Genomic DNA, 16626 nt, shown 5'->3' with positions numbered 1-16626 from the left:
TCAGTTGCAGTCTTTTCAGTTTTACTCAGTGACACAGCATCTACTCAGTATTGTTATTTTCAGCCTTCAAGCCAGTGTTGTTTATATTGGTCCAGCTGAGATTCTGAATACCTAGGAAACTGTGATAACTATGTCCTGTTCATTCATTTAGCATAGATCATTAGATGCGTTCCTCTCATCTTCAGCACAAATAAGGTTATTGGAGAAGCAAAAGCTGAAATAAAATAATCCTTCTTTCTTAAACTACCATGTGGTCAAACTTTTGTCACCTGTGGAAAATCATGGGCATTCACTCAGTTGCCTGTACCACTAGCCTCTGGCAAGAGTCCTAATAAGGGAAGAAAATTTGATGATTCATGACAAAATCAGAGACTAACCTCGTGCAAAATAGTCAGTTTTGCACTCTTCAGGTGCAAACATTTGTTCAGTTTTATAGAAATGAAATAATTATGATTTAGGAGGATCTGGCCTCTCTTTGTAGCTTGTTTCACAGCAGAATGTGCAATGTTTCTGTTTATAGGTGAATTAAGGTAAACCTGCACATACTCCTGAACACTGGAGAAATGCCTCCTTATCGATCCAAAACTCGGCACAAAAAGGTTGGAAAAGAGAAAACATTGAATCATGAGAAAAAGGCAAGCTCCCCAGGAGATTCAAAGATCCATTGTGGGAGACGGCGAGAAGGTAAGAGCAAAAGTCAGTTGAAGAACAAAGAGTCATTGACTGAAAAAGATGACAACCTTGAGCAAGACCCTTTAAAAACCCAAGGGCCATCCAAGGAAAGCAAAGAAAATGGCCACAAAGAGTTATTCTGGGGGGAGAAAGCCTATGAGAGAAATGATAAAAAAGAATCTGGTGTGGGGAGAAAACATGGAAAACAATTAGTGTCCAAGTTAGAGAGGAAAAAAGCAAAGGCCTGCAAACCACAGGAGGTGACATCAGTACAAGAAAGTGAGGACAGCAGTGATAAGGAGGAAAAGACTGCCACAAACAGCAAGAAACGCAGTATTAAAAGGAAGTGTGGAAAGCATCCTGGTGCTATTGAAAAAGTCAGTGACTCAGAGTCTGTAGAGTCCTCTGCAGTACAAAGTGTTGAAGGCTCTTTTCAGAAACATGACTTGACACAGAAGGCACACAATGCCAGGCAGAGGAAGAAGCTTAATGAGGATCATGACATTAAGAAGGCTTCTGAGCAGAAGTCAGGTTCTCAGTTCCAAGGCAGAATAGCAAGGGAAAAATGTGAGAGAATGGGGAAAAAGCAAATTGGAAAACGTACGCAGATTACGGTCACTGAAAGTGCAGAAGAAAAGTTACCAGAAACCTCCAATAACTCTGGTTCAGACTCCAGCAATGAAAGCCATTGTGCCTATAGAAAAGAAACTTCAGTGGACAGCACTGCAAGCAGCGAAGAGAAGAGTAACTCTTCAGAAGATAGCACCAGTGAGAAAGAAGCTATGCTGGAGGATATTCCTGTGACTGGAGGAAAAGGCTCCAAGGAACTACTCAGTGAAAGCAATGAAGCTTCTAGTAAGACTGAAAGAGAGCAGGTGACCACAGATGGAAGGAAAGAATCTGAGGAGGAAGGCACTGACTTTGCAGGATTAGAGGCGGAGGAGAAAAAGAGGAAGCAAGATGACATGCCAAGACATCCAAGATCTACTCTAGCTGAGAACAGTGAGAAAAGCGATGATGTGAGCATTTCAGGATCCCAACTGATAAGTCCTAAGAACAGAGAAAATGGTAATACCACAGGAAGCAAGGAAAAAACGTTAGAAAACGACAAGGTTCAGGATATGTCAAAAGATGCACGTGATAATTCTGGTGACAGTGGGGAGAACAGCACTGAAGGGAATGCTGAAAAAGGAAAAGAAAGGGCAAGAAGAAAACCGCTACCTAGTGCTGTGAAAGCAAAACTCCCCATTAGCAAAGTACTTCAGGGAACTGAACAGGAAAAAAAGGTGAATGATGAAGGCAGCACACTGGAAGACAGCCCTTTGCTTTTCAAGCAGCAAATGACATTGAAAGAGAAATGCATGAAGTGTGAGAGTGCAGAACAAGGAAAAGTGGTAGGACATATACAGAGGGATGGTTCTTCAGACCGCAGCAAGCAGGCAGTAGCAGCGATGATGCTTACTAAGAAATACTCTTCTCAATCCCAAATCCTTCTCAATCTGAAAAGCAAACATAAAAATGCTGAGACCAAACTATTAACAAGCTGTAAACCAAATCCTGTCCAGATGGCTTTGGAAAGCAGCTCTGAACTGAAAAACGTTGAAAGTATCTGTTCAAAACCTACAACTCTACAAACCTTCAGTACACAGAAGGAACCCAACATAGCTCAGAATTTAGGAGACAAAAGATTAAGTCTTTCAAGTGTGTCAAGCTGCTCCTCTATTAGAAAAATATCATCTGATAAGCAGCACCTTGGCAGGAAGAAGAAAGTTGGAAAGGTTACTGGAAAAATGAAACTGGGTTCACACCAGACTTTTGAGACAAAAAAAGAGAAAGCAGAAGAAGTGGTTGCAGAGGCACCTTCTGCAAAAGCAAATGTGCGTGATGGGAAGGGATCCAAGTACTTGCACAGCACCCATTCTAACTTTAGAAAAGTCACCACCCGGCGTGGTCAAAAACCTTCCAAGAAAGCAAGCCTGAAAGCTCGCCTGCTGAGTGTGGCACGTGCAATTGGTATTTCAGGATGGCTCTTGAAGAAATTTGGGAAGAGGAAGAGGAGCAGTAAGCCTTTCTGGCTGAGAAGTAGAATGGCTATCAGGATTGTAAGTACTGCTGGGTGGGTTGGTCAGTCTGACAAAACTTGCCCTGATGTAGCCGGACAGCTGGGGAGGGGTGAGGTGAGTGACAAAGGCTCATCTCCTCCATTAGCGGAGGGGAGAGAGGGCCCTAAAACATCAGAGGAGCTGGGATGTGCTGATTTGCCTTCTGGTGATTCCCCTCTTCAAGGAACCGGTTCCTTTCCAAACTCACTTAGCTTGGATGAGGACAAGAACAATATTCCTGATGCCAAGTTCGCTATAGTTCTCCCCAGAATGCACAGCATGGTTAAGTCAAAGACCTCCTCACCTGCGGGCTCTGGAAGTGGTCGTTCCCTAGAGAAACCGAGAGCTCTATCAGACAGAAGATCTGTGATGCCTGTGCAACAGGGCTGCGGATTCAAGAGTGACCTTCCCAGATCCTTGATGGATCAAAGCCTTCAGAGAAACAGCGAACAGTATTCCTGCAAGAGGGAAATATTTGCATCAACAAGTACAAGACAGGTGACACCTACTGCAACCCAATGCAGAGTGACCAGCCTTCCGAGCTCCTTGCCCCAGCAGGTAAAAACACCTGAGAGTGCTGCCACATCCCATTTCTCCACTGGGCAAACTTTGCAGCCTCACCACAAAGACCCTCACCTTTCCCTTTCTTCAAAAGCATCTGGAAATTATCGTTGTCCAGGCTTCCTTCCACCTCAAGAAGAGGATCCAACACGTACAACAGAATATTCTGGGGAGGTGGGTGTCAAAGAGAATTCAGGTGGCCTCCAGACTGCAAGTTCCAAAGCCATACCTTGTGTTCACTGGTCCCAGCAGCAGGCTCAGGGATGTGATCCTGTGGCATGGCTGAACTCTGAATTATTGCTCCCACAAATCACCATCGAGAACCTCAGCAAATGGGCCATCTACAGGGATCCACATCTGGCCAACAGCCACGTGGTGAAGGTCTGCAGGGATCAGTGGGAGGCAGAAGACACCACTGACGATATGCTGGAGATGGACTTCATGCAGAAACAGGTACAGGTGTTGTCTCCAATATTGGGATGAAGCTGAACTTCTGATTTGTAATAACATATCTATGCGTTTCAGGTCTACATGGGTGAAGACCACAGAGGAGAAGTTGAAGAGATAGAAGATCTAACCAGACTGGAGTACGTGTTGTCAGTGGTATTCTGCAACTAATTAAAGGTCACAGAGGCTTGTTTGTTATCCTTAAAGCTCTTGCTGACTCAGCAATAAAAAGCACATTATAGATCCTTGGCTACAACATGAGAAAATGCTGTTCTCGTTGCATGAAGTGGGTGGTAAGTTGGGAAGACTTGCAGGAGGAGGACATTTTTATGTTGTGTGCCTACTGACAATGGCATCTGTGCCTTTAGTAACTCCTGCTTCTTTCAGCTGTGTCAAACTCAGGCCTTACATCTTTAATGGTTTTTAATCACGGGTTGTTAATCATGCTGCTGTTGAAAGAGGAGCACCTAACACTGTTGCATGTCCTGGCAACCTTTACCCTTGTGATCCTGCTTAGAGAAACAGCTCTAAAGGCTGTGTGCAAGGAGTTGTGATCACATGGATACGGGCAGGTTGGACACTGAGCTTGGGCTGCTCTGTTCTCTCTGATGTGCTTATTCCCAGACATGTTGGAACCAGGTGAAGGCAATGAGTAGTTTCAGATCCCAGCCTCCCACAAAATCCATGGGAGGGCAGAAAGGTTAATATCAGTACATACATTTGAAGCTTATGACTGACAGATTCTTTCCTCTGTTTGTAGGGAAGTCTGTGAGAGTTCAGTTCTGCTGTGTCTGAAGAAAAGGTTCCATCGCAATCGTATTTATGTATGGGTAGTAGTGGTTTTGTGTGTGTTTTTCTTCAGTGCTTATTCATTCTGAACAATGAGCTGTAAGAGAAAATGATTTCTTTCTCTCCATGAAGCTTTGATCTTGCACCAAGTAGCTCAAGAGCTTTTTCATTACTAGGAATGGTGATAAGAAGGATACTCACACTGCTTTTGCTCAAAAAAGAGGTAGCATGGAACGTTTGCAGTAAAATCTAAGTCATAGAATCATGTCTAGAACAGAGTCCCAGGGTTTCTCTTGAATTTTGGTATTTGTTGCCAACCCATGTGCATGCTTGGGTTCAATTTTAGCTTCATTTGCTCCTAAGGGAATTCCTCTGTCCTAGCAAACCAGTTCTGAGTAAAGTTTGCGGATCTTGAGAAGAGACAATGGGTTTTCTGCAATCATTTTGGTGTTGCAGTCCAGAGCTACTGGAACAATTGTTCCCTTTCTCAGTTACTGACTCAGATGTTCAAACCTGTGCCTATAATTCCATGTGGAGTTTGGAAAATAGAAAGTGACCAGTGAAGCCAACCAGAGGGAGTGCCCCCAGTATGTTAATGACAGAGCTTTGAAAAGGACCATTGAAAAAATGTGCTTTGCCCTGCATGAGCTGGCAATATAATCAGAATATACAGTGTTCCTTTAAAGCTCGCTTTAGTATTTGTATTCCCAGTCAGTTGTGTTCCTCATTCAGAAAATTCTAATGAGCCACCAAATTTGTTCCCCTTTCTGATTTTTGGCCTAGACTTACATTGGGCAAGTCTTGGTTTCCGTGAATCCTTTCAAAGACCTCAGTATCTACTCTGAAGAAGTGGCTACCCAGTACCACCGAAGGACACTCTCCGAAAATGCTCCGTATGTTTCTCTTTCTTGACTAACTCCCCAAACTCTGTTCTCTTTGGGCTTCAGAAGGTGTTTAGCAGCTGTACCAGAGCTAACAATGTATTCAGGTTCCATGAGTGTAGATAATATTGCTGGTGTCACTTACATGAAGCACCATGGCACAGAGCGTTACTTAGCTTAGGTCACAGAGGTCCAGGAGGAACCTGAACTTTGCAATGGCTTTTAACCTGATGTCAGCAAGAACAAAGCTCTGATTTCCCTGGTTCCTCACGTTTCTTAGGCCAATATGTTGGCCCAGCTCTCTGTAGATCAGTGATGTAGATCAGCCTTTTAGTGCCGTGCTTGTGCAGTAGAAATGTGAGGCCAGTTAACTGGGGTTTTCTTTCTGTGTGACTAGACACATCTTTGCTATAGCAGAAATGGCCTACACACTGTCCCAGTCATCAGAACAAGAGCAGTGTGTCATCATCAGGTAAGAAATGTGGGTGCTTTTCAAAGGCTTGTCCATTTCTTTATGCAAGAAAGACTTTCATCTTTGTATTTCACTGACCATGAATGTATCATTGTGGCTATTGTGTGAAGGTTGTGAGTAGAAAACATGAATGAGATGGGATTTTATTTCACTCTGTGGAAATACAGTTTGAATTTAGCTTCATAGCCTTTGGGGGGAGTAGAAAAGAAGACATTTGACATTCTACAGTGGATTCTTATTTGTGCTTATTTTGTGTCAGCGTTTTGAACAACGTGATAGATCTTCATGTGTTGTCAGTACAGTTCCACTGATTTACTGTAACAGAACCTCTGATAGTGTCTAAATCAGTTAATTCTCCTCTGATGCCAACTTCCTTATCTCTTATTCCTCCAGTGGACACAGTGGCTCGGGTAAAACAGAAGCTGCCAAAGCAATTATGCGATACCTGACTATGCTGTACCAGAGATCAGACAGTCACAGGATCAGGCAGGTAAGAGGAAACTGAGATTTGCTTTATGCTATGATGGCTTGTTAAGAGGTAGAAGCCAAAGACAGCACACACACGCCATACTGTCCATTTTGTTTCTTCATTCCTGTTCAATGCGCTGGACTTCAGATGGCTGGTGGTTCAAGGTGAACCTGCCGTGAAGATAGGAGCCACAGCTGATGCATTTTAGTAATGGAGAGCTCTGATGCTGTATAGGGTGCTGCATCTGTTTGAAGATTTGTTTGTATCTGTTTTGAAATTTTTGATTTGACCTGCCTCAGAGACCTTACAGTGGTGTTTGGGAGTTGAAGCTAAACAATCACAGAGCAGAAGTGAACTGAATGATCATAGCAGTGAAGGTAAAAAGTTCATAGAGCAACTCAACAGGGGCTGAAGGTACTTGTACCAAGACAAGTTCAGAAAGAGACTCCTTAGTCAAGCAAGAATCAATTCAGTGAAGTCCCTTCTTTTTTGGATTTTCAGATTAACAGTTAATTAAGTACTTTGGGGTAAAGAAAAACATGATCACTACTTAAGCGTTCTCTTTTCTTCAAGCCTTGTAATGTCCTACCCATCCTGGAGAGTTTTGGGAATGCCAGAACCATCCTCAATGACAACTCAAGTCGTTTTGGGAAGCTTCTGAACATCTACCTGCGACAGTGAGTTAAAAGAACATCATCACAGGATGCTGTCCTTCCTAACTGTCCAGGGGGACTTGGGTGAGCAAAGATCTAGTAGAGCTTAGGGCTCATGCAATAGCTTTCCCCCAATTACAGCCTTGTTATCATCAGGGTAGGATGGTGAGTTTACACCCCTACTTTGCTCTTAGGTTTCCTCCACAAAAGAATAGATCTTCACCTCTCGAGATGGATGATAAATTAAGAACATCAGACTGTCTGAACTGCTTTATATCAAGGAGCTATGTGATACAATATTGTGCCTCCAGCACTGGCAACAAGCATTCATACCACACTTCTCTCTAACACTCTGTTAACCCCTAATAAATTTTTTTTGGTGCTGTTGCAAAACGCTGAGCTGACATTTTCATGAAACTATCATAACCTCAAAGTCTCAGTTCTAAGCAGCAATGGTTAACTCAGTTTATATGTGAGGCTGGGGTTACTTCAGTTTGTGTGCATCCCTTTACATTTGTCTACAGTGATTTTCATGTGACATTTTATTGCTCACTCATTCAGCATTGTAAGGTCTATCTGCAGTTATTGGCCTTCAACCTCGCTACTTTGAAAAATTTCATAATGTCAGGAAGCTTTGTCATATTGCTGTTCAGCTCTCTTTTAAGTCACTTATCAAACCTTCAATTACACTTAAGGGCCGGAAGACAGACAATTTGTGGAACTCTAGTGGTTACCTCCCACTTTTAAGAGTATTAGCCATTTACTCCTACCCATGTCAAGACCTTCCTTCTTCTGCCATAATTGTCTGCTTTCCTTAAAAGTTCCTCGACTTGATAAAACCTTCTGGAAGTTCACACAGACTGTATTCCTCAGGTCTTTCTCATCTGCACGCTTGTCATCCTGTTGAAAATACTCCAGGAGGTTTGTGGGACAGGACCTCTCTTTACAGAAGCCATAGTGACTCTTCTCAAATCAATTGTATCTATTCAGAGGGCCACTAATTTCTTCCCTTCATTACACACCTACTTAATCTGCATGGGACACGTGTAAGGCTTACAGGCCGATTGATCCTTGCCCACTCCTTTACTCCAGGCTGCTGGCTGCATGGCCCAGTATTGCTGTAGTACTTGGACATCCTGCTTTTGGTCCAAGGTAACTTTGTAAAAGGTGCAATTCAAATACAAAACAAAATGGTGATCCCTCTCCTCACAGGCTGTCAGTCTGACACACAGAATGAATGTGTAAGGGTAGATGAGGCAGTGATAGTGCAACGCTAATCAGACAAGACTGAAGGACAGGTGCTTGCCTTGTCTCCTGGAGTATTTTCAGGACATATAGTGTGAGCATCATTCAAATCCGAGCTCCTTTGTACTCTGGAGGCTCTTCAGAAATCAAACTCGAATCTTGATGTTTCATAGCTGCTTTCTCTGTAATAGCATGATTACAATACACTGGTGCTGGAAAGCTTCAGAATTCAGACCAAGTTGGTCAGGTTGTATCCTTGTTTCTCGGTAACAACTCCTTTTGCTGATCCCTCAGACAAGTGGATCTACCTGAAATGTCTGACTAGCTTCTGATAGGATCTGTTGTCTTCTTGTGCTTAGAGGGGCCGTGGTGGGAACGTCCATCTCCCAGTACCTGCTGGAGAAGTCTCGTGTGGTATTTCAGGTGAGGACCAATGAGTTCCTCTCTCCCTTTTTCATATTTAATATGAAATTTAATGTTAAATAACAGGGATGGGAAAAATGAGAATTACTTCCCATTTCTTCTGTTAGCAAGAAATAAGTTCCCTCTGTATAGCAAAAGGTAATCACTTATTTTATATGAATAAAATAGGAGCTTGCTGTATCTCAAACAGGTTGAAGTATGCCACTTATTAGGGATTACTGAAAGTTAAATCTTTCCTCACCTAATTTTTCTTAATGTCTGGAGTGTGGAAAAGGTCAGGTATTGGAGCTGCACGAAAGGGACTGCTCTCAGATGGAGTGCTCTCAAGGTGTCAGTGAGAAACCCTGGAAACTTTTTGAATGGTAGTTCTTGGATAATTTCTAGCATCATCTTGCTGACCTCTCAGAGAGAGTTCAGTGTCCAGCTTTTGAGTGTTTGGTTTGTGGCAGCATCTATTCTGTAGAGTTTTGGAATTGGACTTGGAGTCAACTCTATGAAGTGTGTTTCCCATCAGGCCCACGGTGAGAGGAACTACCATGTTTTTTATGAGCTACTGGCTGGGCTGCCTGCGGAGCAGAAAGAGGAGTTGTACTTGCAAGAGGCAGAGTCTTACTTTTACCTGAATCAGGTGAGTGGTGTGAGGATGCTCTGCAGCAAGGGAATGAAATGGCTGAGGCATCATTTCTGTTTGATTAGCAAGGCTCTTTGTGAGGCATCTCCTAACTTTGCTTGTCTCCTCATGTGTCCCTTGCAGAACTATGCTAAACTCTGCTCTGTTCCTTCTCTCACCTGACCTAAGAAGAAATATCCTGGTGTCTTATTTGCTCTTTTTCTCACTTTTCATGTCCCTTCTGTTCCCAAAGAAAGCCTTTTAAAAGTCATCTTGTGGGCCCATGGCTCCACCTCGTGGTGAAGAAATGCTTTTCTCATTGCCTTGCATTTGCAATTTATTGAAGAACAGAAAACAACAGGGGAATTTCTTTTTTTACCTTTTACAAAACACAGTTGCTTCCTTGACTGACTGAATGGGTGGAAAATTTACAGCTGCTGTGTTGTAACTGCTGATGACAATCCATTTAAATTGGAAAATTGTTTACCAGACTTATGTTTAAGTCATCACCTTGGAGCGCAATTACCTTTTATTAAGAATACTTTCCATACTCAGAGTTCACAACAACTGAGGACTCCTTGAGGAATGCTTGATACCATCTTTCCTTCAGGCAAGGAAAGTACGAGTACCACTAATGACTCAAGGAGGCAGGGCAATTAAGAGTCTATTTTACCCAACAGATACCTGTTAGACGTATGCTAAGAGCTAGAAAAGTTATCTGCATGGAGGCAAGTCCTTCTTGGAGACTGGTAGTAGATCTCTCTATCACATAAGAAAAAAAAACAAGCGGAAACTTCTGCAGAAAGATGCTCCTGTATTCTCACAGGGAGTCAGAGGGGTGCTGTTCCTAGTGGCTAAGGCTCTGTATTGCAAACTAAACCCTTTGAGCTAACGGGAACCTCTTGGTCTTCTACAGAGAGGAAAAGGGAAAAAGATCAGATCATGCAGAGGTGAGACTAACTCCGGACTGCTCTCTGTGTGCACATAAACCCGTTTGCTTTCATACGTCAGATTCTGGTAGTGTTTGGGGTAACAACTGTTGACGTGACTTAATCGGAGGAGATTCTGGTATCCCCTCTCCTGTCAAGCTACATTCCAGGAGTGGGTAAGGGATAGCTGGGGTGCCTATATTTGAACCATAATTGAAACTTGGCATCTGTGGACAAGAGAGATTTTGCTCTCCAAATTCCAGAGAGGAGAGACTGGTCTATCATGAATGCTGGCCTCCCACTAGCAGTGTCTGTGGTCTTTTTGTTTCAGATTCCTCTAGCCCTTAAAACATTGAACCACTGGTTTGAAGATTGCTGTTGGTAGCTCAGCTCCAGTCTGTATGAAAAGGGGCTGACCACAATTATCTGTCCTTGTTCTCTCAGGGCAGAGCGTGTGACATCGTGGGGAAGGAGGACAATGAGGACTTTCTGGTCTTGGTGCAAGCTCTGGAGGGAATCAGCCTCTCAGACGATCAGCTGACCTCCACCTGGACGGTGCTGGCTGCCATTCTGCAGCTGGGGAATATCTGCTTTACCTCCTATGAGGTACAGTAACCCTCGTCAGCTTGGCGTTGAGCTGTTTTTATTGAACATTGCTGTTATCCCATGTGATGGGGCCAGGGAAATTATTCATGACCGAGGACGACTTTGGAGACTATTCAGTTCCTTAGATATTAAGCTCCAGACTGACTTAGATAAGAACAACCAAAGGTTGTTAGAGCTGAAGCAGCTGTTTGAGGATCCAAGATGAACCCAGGTGCTGGTATCATACTCAAGCAGTGACCTGCATCTGTGCAGCTGAGATGCTTTTAAGAATATTAATACTAGTTGGTCCTAGTACCCAGTCCATAGCTGAATCTATTGCTCTTCTCCATTACTTAGAAAGAATTCTTTGAGCACGCAGCTATCGCCAGTGATACCGAGATTCAGATCGTGGCCAATTTGTTGCGTGTCTCCGCAGATTTCCTGCAAAGTGCTGTGACTCACCGTGTCACCGTGAGTACCTTTTGGCCATTTCTCATTCATCCTGAAGCATGGCATGCCTTAGCCAGTGCTCTGTGAGCAGAAGGGCCTTAGATGGTCCAAAACCTGGAAAGTAACAGCGGGAATAAAATGCTGCAGAATGGCTAATGTGCTTCATCAGTCCTGGAGATTGGATGAACCCCTCAAGGTAGCTGAGGCAGGGTGGAGAGACTGTAAAGACAGAACTCCCATGCAGGAGAGTTCTCTTCTAGCCTGAGGTGACTTCAGGCCTAACACCTTGGCCAGCTGACTCCCACCCTGAAACACAGCAGCATGTGCTTTTACTGTTTACTTTTTCCTTTGAGAGCTGGGTAAATTCTTAGGTCAAATAGAAAAAGTCCGTTTGTTAACTGAGCCAACTTCCGTGTGGATTTCCAAAAAAAAAAACACAACAAAAACACCACATATAATTGTGAGATAATAACAGTAATTCAGCTCTTTCTTTCTGTCCAGGTGACATGTTATGATCGGATCTTCACACCTCTGTCTGTAGAAGGAGCCATTGAAGCCAGGTGACTTCTGCTACTGTTTGTTTGTTGGTAAGATGCATCCAAGGGTGCTGTTTTTGTTCTAACTAGTTTTCCCTCTCCTGCGCAGGGACTCTATTGCCAAGACTCTGTATTACCTGCTCTTTGAGTGGCTGCTGCTGAGAATCAATGAGTGGTTGGCTCCCTGGGAATCGGACTGTGCCGTAGGCATTGTGGACATCCATGGTTTTGAGGTTGCTTTTCCTATTCTTTTGGTATTTTCTGGGTTGCAAGTACATGTGCTGATTCTCCTCAGTCACTGCCAGAGATGGGAGGAAATATGATTCCTACCTGAAAGGAAATAGTAATTGTACCATGTAACTTAGATGCCTGTGGTAAGGGGGGTACATTTTTATTACATTATTTTATTAAATTATTACAGATTTGTTTGTTTGTTTGTTTGTTTTGAGGCAGTAAAGAAGAGCTCCTTCAGGACATTTAACACTTTTTTTTTTTTTTTTTTTTTATTAATGGCCCTTGCTTTCAGTTGCCATCTGGAATAACCCATCCCATTTCTCTTATGACTATGTGGCATAGGTACAATCCTAAATTAAATAGGATTGGGTAGATTGCAAGTAGCATTGGCTTGTGAGTCCTAACTCTCACAGGCAGTTAACAGCCTAGCCTCAAATGGTGAGAATGGTTTCTGGTGCTCCCACCATGTCAGCCTTGAGTGTTTGATTAAGAGAACTGGGCAGTAAGGTGCTGCGTAGATAATTCACATAACTAGCTTTAGTTCTGCCTTTCTAAAGAATGAATGTTCCTGCTCCATTGAGCTTCTGGGAGCTTCCCAGACTTGGGGTAAACAAATAATATGCAGAGCAGGGGCTTAGAGTGACATGCATTCATCAAGGCATGTGAGCTTTATATTTAGGATTCCTGTTAAAATCTGTGTGTGGACTGATGGATTCTGAGAGCAATGATGCACATGAGGCTGTGCATCTAAGAGTAGATCTCTTCTTTGTTTTCCTTCACAGCTTGTCTTACCTCTTGCTGTTCATCCTAGTCAATAGTTCAGGCTGAGAGCTTGCAAACCAGACATGATATGATTGGAGTTTCCCAGGTTCATTATCACTTATTGATCAGAACAAGCTGCCTGAACCAGGGGCTCAGATCAGCACCATCTGGCGCTATGCATTGTTTGCAGAAGACAGAGTCTCTGGGAGGGCTGTGGGTTGGAAGTGATAATGCCTTTTTGTCTTTGCAGGATCTAGGTGTGAACAGCTTAGAGCAGCTCTGCATCAATTTCGCCAATGAGCGTCTCCAGCATTTTTTTAGCCAGACTGTCATTGCCCAGGAAGAGGTAAGTGATGCTCACGCCTGCAGATCAGGGCAGCACATATGGAATGAGCTGAGCCAGCCTTGGCTGGAGACTGTCCTTTAGCGGAAAAAAAGGAAGCTGAATAAACATGTCTCTCTTAAACAGTACCCACGGGATCCTAATCCAAAGAGCTGATGACATAATAGCTGTTACTAACTCTGTAGTAAATTGGAAGAGTTTCTTAGAGCCTTGCTCCCTCTTACAGATTTTATAAGCAAGTTGTTCTGGATCAATGACTCCAGACTCCAGTGGTACTTTTAAAGCTCCTTCTGGTAGATTCATTGTAGCATTTTATTTACTATTCCACTTCCACCTGGAGGTGAAAGTGTACTTATCAGATTTGTTGCCTTTCACAGCTCACTTTATCGCTCTGTTTAGCAGAGCAGCTTTTCTCACTTAAATAAGGAAAATAATTAGTGGCTTTAAAAGACATTTCATAAGTCAAAACCAGATAATTCTAAGCAAGTTTCTAACAGCAGTGAAACACCAGCTTCCTGAAGAATAAACCAAATCCCACCATTAACTCCCTACTTTGTTCTTGTTTTCATGGCTGGATTTGTCTGGTTGGCCTTTAACATATAGGAGGAATACAGCCAAGAGCAGTTAGTTTGGATTCCTGTCTCCAAGATGTACAATGAGTCATGCCTAGATGTCATTGCTGCAAAACCCCATGGCATCTTGTGTATCCTAGATGACCAAACTTCACTTACTCAGGTGAGCTCTTATCTTCTTTTGTGATCCCTCTCACAGGATGGTTCTGGCAAGGCAGTCGCACAGATTGACCAGAGACTGTTTACACAAATTATTGCATGCTTTTACCTTCCATTTAACAGTGGCTTTTCAGCTACTGAATATGTTGCAGTAGTGGGAAAGGTTACTCATCTCCTTTACAGGCCACTGACCACACTTTCCTCCAGAAGTGTCATTACCATCATGGAAACAGCCCTTGGTACACCAAGCCCAAGCTGCCTTTGCCGGTCTTCACCGTGAAACACTATGCAGGCCCCGTCACCTATCGGGTGAGCCAGTGGGGGACTTGGAGCAGGTGGAGCAATAGGCCATGCTGTGGGTGTCCTGATGGAGCAGTTCTGAGTGCTGGGGATAAAGCCTTCTATTTGTAACTGCACATCCATCTAGAGCAGCCCTCTGTCAAAAATGAGGAGATTCTTGTTAGTAGAGGCAACTAAACAGCCTCTAGGTCAAAACAAAATAGGTAGTGCCCATGATTACACAATAGCCTACTTTTCTTGAGCCAGAGCCCAGAAAAAGCCAGGAAAACTGTTGCTGCTGAAAGTAAGTGAGGGAGTCAAAGCCTGTTGGACAATGTGAAGGGGAAAAGGTTCAGTCCCTCCAAAAAGCAGCAGCCACTGTCTCCTCTGCTTTTGGTGGCATTAGGAACAGCAAGTCATTCTGTAGGGCTTTCTTCTTGTTCCACCTCTCCAGTTCTCTTCTCCAAAGAGAGGTGTGTGCATGGAAGGGTGTTTGCCTGTCTGTTTTCTTGGTCTGAACTGTGCATTAAATCAGGCTTTACCTCTGCAGGTCCACAAGTTTCTTAATAAAAACCATGACCAGCTGCGTCTAGAAGTGCTGGATATCTTCTCCCAGAGCCGCCTCAAGGTATTGTAGTGGTTGAAGATGAAGGTCTCTGTTGCTGTTACCTAACAAGCCCTTCTGCTTTCATGTGAGAAACAGAAAGACCTTGGACAGGTGTTGGGGGAAACTGGAGGAAATGTGAGAGAAATTTTGTTCTACTGAAGGACACTTGGGAATTGAACAAATCTTCTTTGGCTGCAATTTATGCATTTTTTTTTATATAAGACTTACAGACTGCCAGAAAGATACAGATGTGGTTCCTGGCCCTGCAGGGGGCAAGGGAGACTAATCCCCCAGTTTTAGATGGAAGAGATTTGTTCTTTCCACATAGTGGAGGGAACTTTGGTAAATTTCTTTGTCTTTCCAGGTGGTGTCTCACATTTTCCAGAAGGCTAAAGCTGCCTACAGTCAGCAAAGGGATCTGGGGGCCAGGGGCAAAGGGCTTAAGCCCCGGGCCTCTACACTGGTGTCCAAATTCCAGGAGTCTTTGCAGGACCTCACAGCCAAGCTGAGAAGGTGAGAAGTGCTCATTCCTGTGCTGGGCTGATTGCTGTACCCAGAAATATGTGAATTCTTCTCAAGTCAGCACAGAGGAGGGGATGATGAAAGGTTCTTCCTTTCTTCTGTTTTGCAGGAGTCATACCTTCTTCATTCGGTGCATCACTCCTAATCCTAAAAAGGTAGGGCAGCATCCTGAGCTCCTTACAGAGTCCCTCAGTTCTTTGAAATCCAGTACTGTGCAGCAGCTTTCCTTTTGTGTTTGGGTTGGGACTCCTTTTCTTCATTTGATAGCTTTAAATTTTTTGTCCCCTTTCTCTGTTTTGTACTCTTCCCTGTGGCCATGTGAGCTGACCATATGCTGGGGGATAAGAAGCATGTCCAGTGTCAGCTGGACACCAAAGGGTGTGTTGGGTTTTGTGTCTCACACCCATAGAGAGATCTAACTAAGGGCAGGACAGTAGAAGGAGCCCCTTTTCTCAGCTCTCTGCCCTCTGTTTTTTCTTTCTTTGATCTCACGTTTTCCATTTTTTATTCTGTCTTACATTCACAGTTGTCAAATATCTTTGATGTGGAGTATGTCACTTGTCAGCTGCGGCATTCTGGGATACTGGAGGCAATCCACATTAAAAAGGAGGGATACCCAGTCCGTCTTCCATTCCAGAACTTCCTAGCCAGGTACAATGATATATTGGCTTGGGATTCCCAGGCCACTCAAAGCCTGGATGAACTTGTCAGCACATTGTGATTTATCCTCCTCTGAGGATTCCAGTTACAGCCCTGGCTTTCCTCATATCAGTGTCTCTTCTTCCAGGTATGGTCTCCTGGCTGGGCAAGGGCACAGCTGCTTGGAGAAGAGAGAAGTCTGTGTGGCTGTGCTGTCTCGTGTGGTGGGGAGCCCCTCAGATCTTTATCAGATTGGAGTCACAAAGGTGGTGCCTATAGAGAATCCCATCTTAATTCCACTGGCCCAGCCATTTATTCATGGGCTGTCAGTGAACACTGAGCAGCTTGGCTCTCCTGCCCAAAGAAGGGGAACATTGCATGCCTACACCTCCCTTTTGCTTTGTCTTGTCTCAAGTACGGAGGAAAAAATTTTAGCATTTCAGATAAAAAACAGGAGGGAGGCTTCAGGATGTTTTAGTAGCATGACCACCTCCTTTATCCTCCCAGCATTCTTTGGTGGAGGCCTGGGCTGCTCTTTTTCCTGCTTAGTAACCTTCATCACTCTCCAATTCCCTGCTCCTGAACCATCTTCTGCAAATACATCCACCTTTGTCATGTGGGCCTACATCTCCTGCCCTTTTCAATTAGGAGAGTGCAGTTTCCTTAGCAGGGAACCTTATGGGCA

The 16626-nt window shown here is 43.8% G+C and overlaps 1 protein-coding gene across 1 annotated transcript in view; it reads left to right on the top strand.

The window, feature by feature from the left end:
• The first annotated feature begins 2429 nt into the window (after positions 1-2429).
• Positions 2430-16626, top strand: part of MYO15B (myosin XVB) — a 42319-nt gene continuing 28122 nt past the window's right edge. Inside the window, exons 1-23 of the mRNA XM_082774607.1 lie at positions 2430-2774; positions 3188-3332; positions 3430-3788; positions 3861-3922; positions 4543-4606; positions 5355-5464; positions 5850-5924; positions 6318-6414; positions 6967-7070; positions 8651-8714; positions 9229-9342; positions 10698-10859; positions 11196-11309; positions 11790-11848; positions 11934-12057; positions 13071-13166; positions 13767-13898; positions 14078-14203; positions 14724-14801; positions 15145-15293; positions 15412-15457; positions 15829-15953; positions 16090-16207. Of these exons, the coding sequence (XP_082630733.1) occupies positions 2463-2774; positions 3188-3332; positions 3430-3788; positions 3861-3922; positions 4543-4606; positions 5355-5464; positions 5850-5924; positions 6318-6414; positions 6967-7070; positions 8651-8714; positions 9229-9342; positions 10698-10859; positions 11196-11309; positions 11790-11848; positions 11934-12057; positions 13071-13166; positions 13767-13898; positions 14078-14203; positions 14724-14801; positions 15145-15293; positions 15412-15457; positions 15829-15953; positions 16090-16207 (2835 nt within the window). The 5' untranslated portion in view covers positions 2430-2462. The remainder of the gene's footprint in view (positions 2775-3187; positions 3333-3429; positions 3789-3860; positions 3923-4542; positions 4607-5354; positions 5465-5849; positions 5925-6317; positions 6415-6966; positions 7071-8650; positions 8715-9228; positions 9343-10697; positions 10860-11195; positions 11310-11789; positions 11849-11933; positions 12058-13070; positions 13167-13766; positions 13899-14077; positions 14204-14723; positions 14802-15144; positions 15294-15411; positions 15458-15828; positions 15954-16089; positions 16208-16626) is intronic.

The sequence above is a fragment of the Aythya marila genome (assembly GCF_965140915.1).
Source record: "Aythya marila genome assembly, chromosome: 18".
Taxonomy (NCBI): domain Eukaryota; kingdom Metazoa; phylum Chordata; class Aves; order Anseriformes; family Anatidae; genus Aythya; species Aythya marila.
Note: the sequence above shows the minus strand (reverse complement) of the source record. Positions and strands in the feature narration are given on the sequence as shown.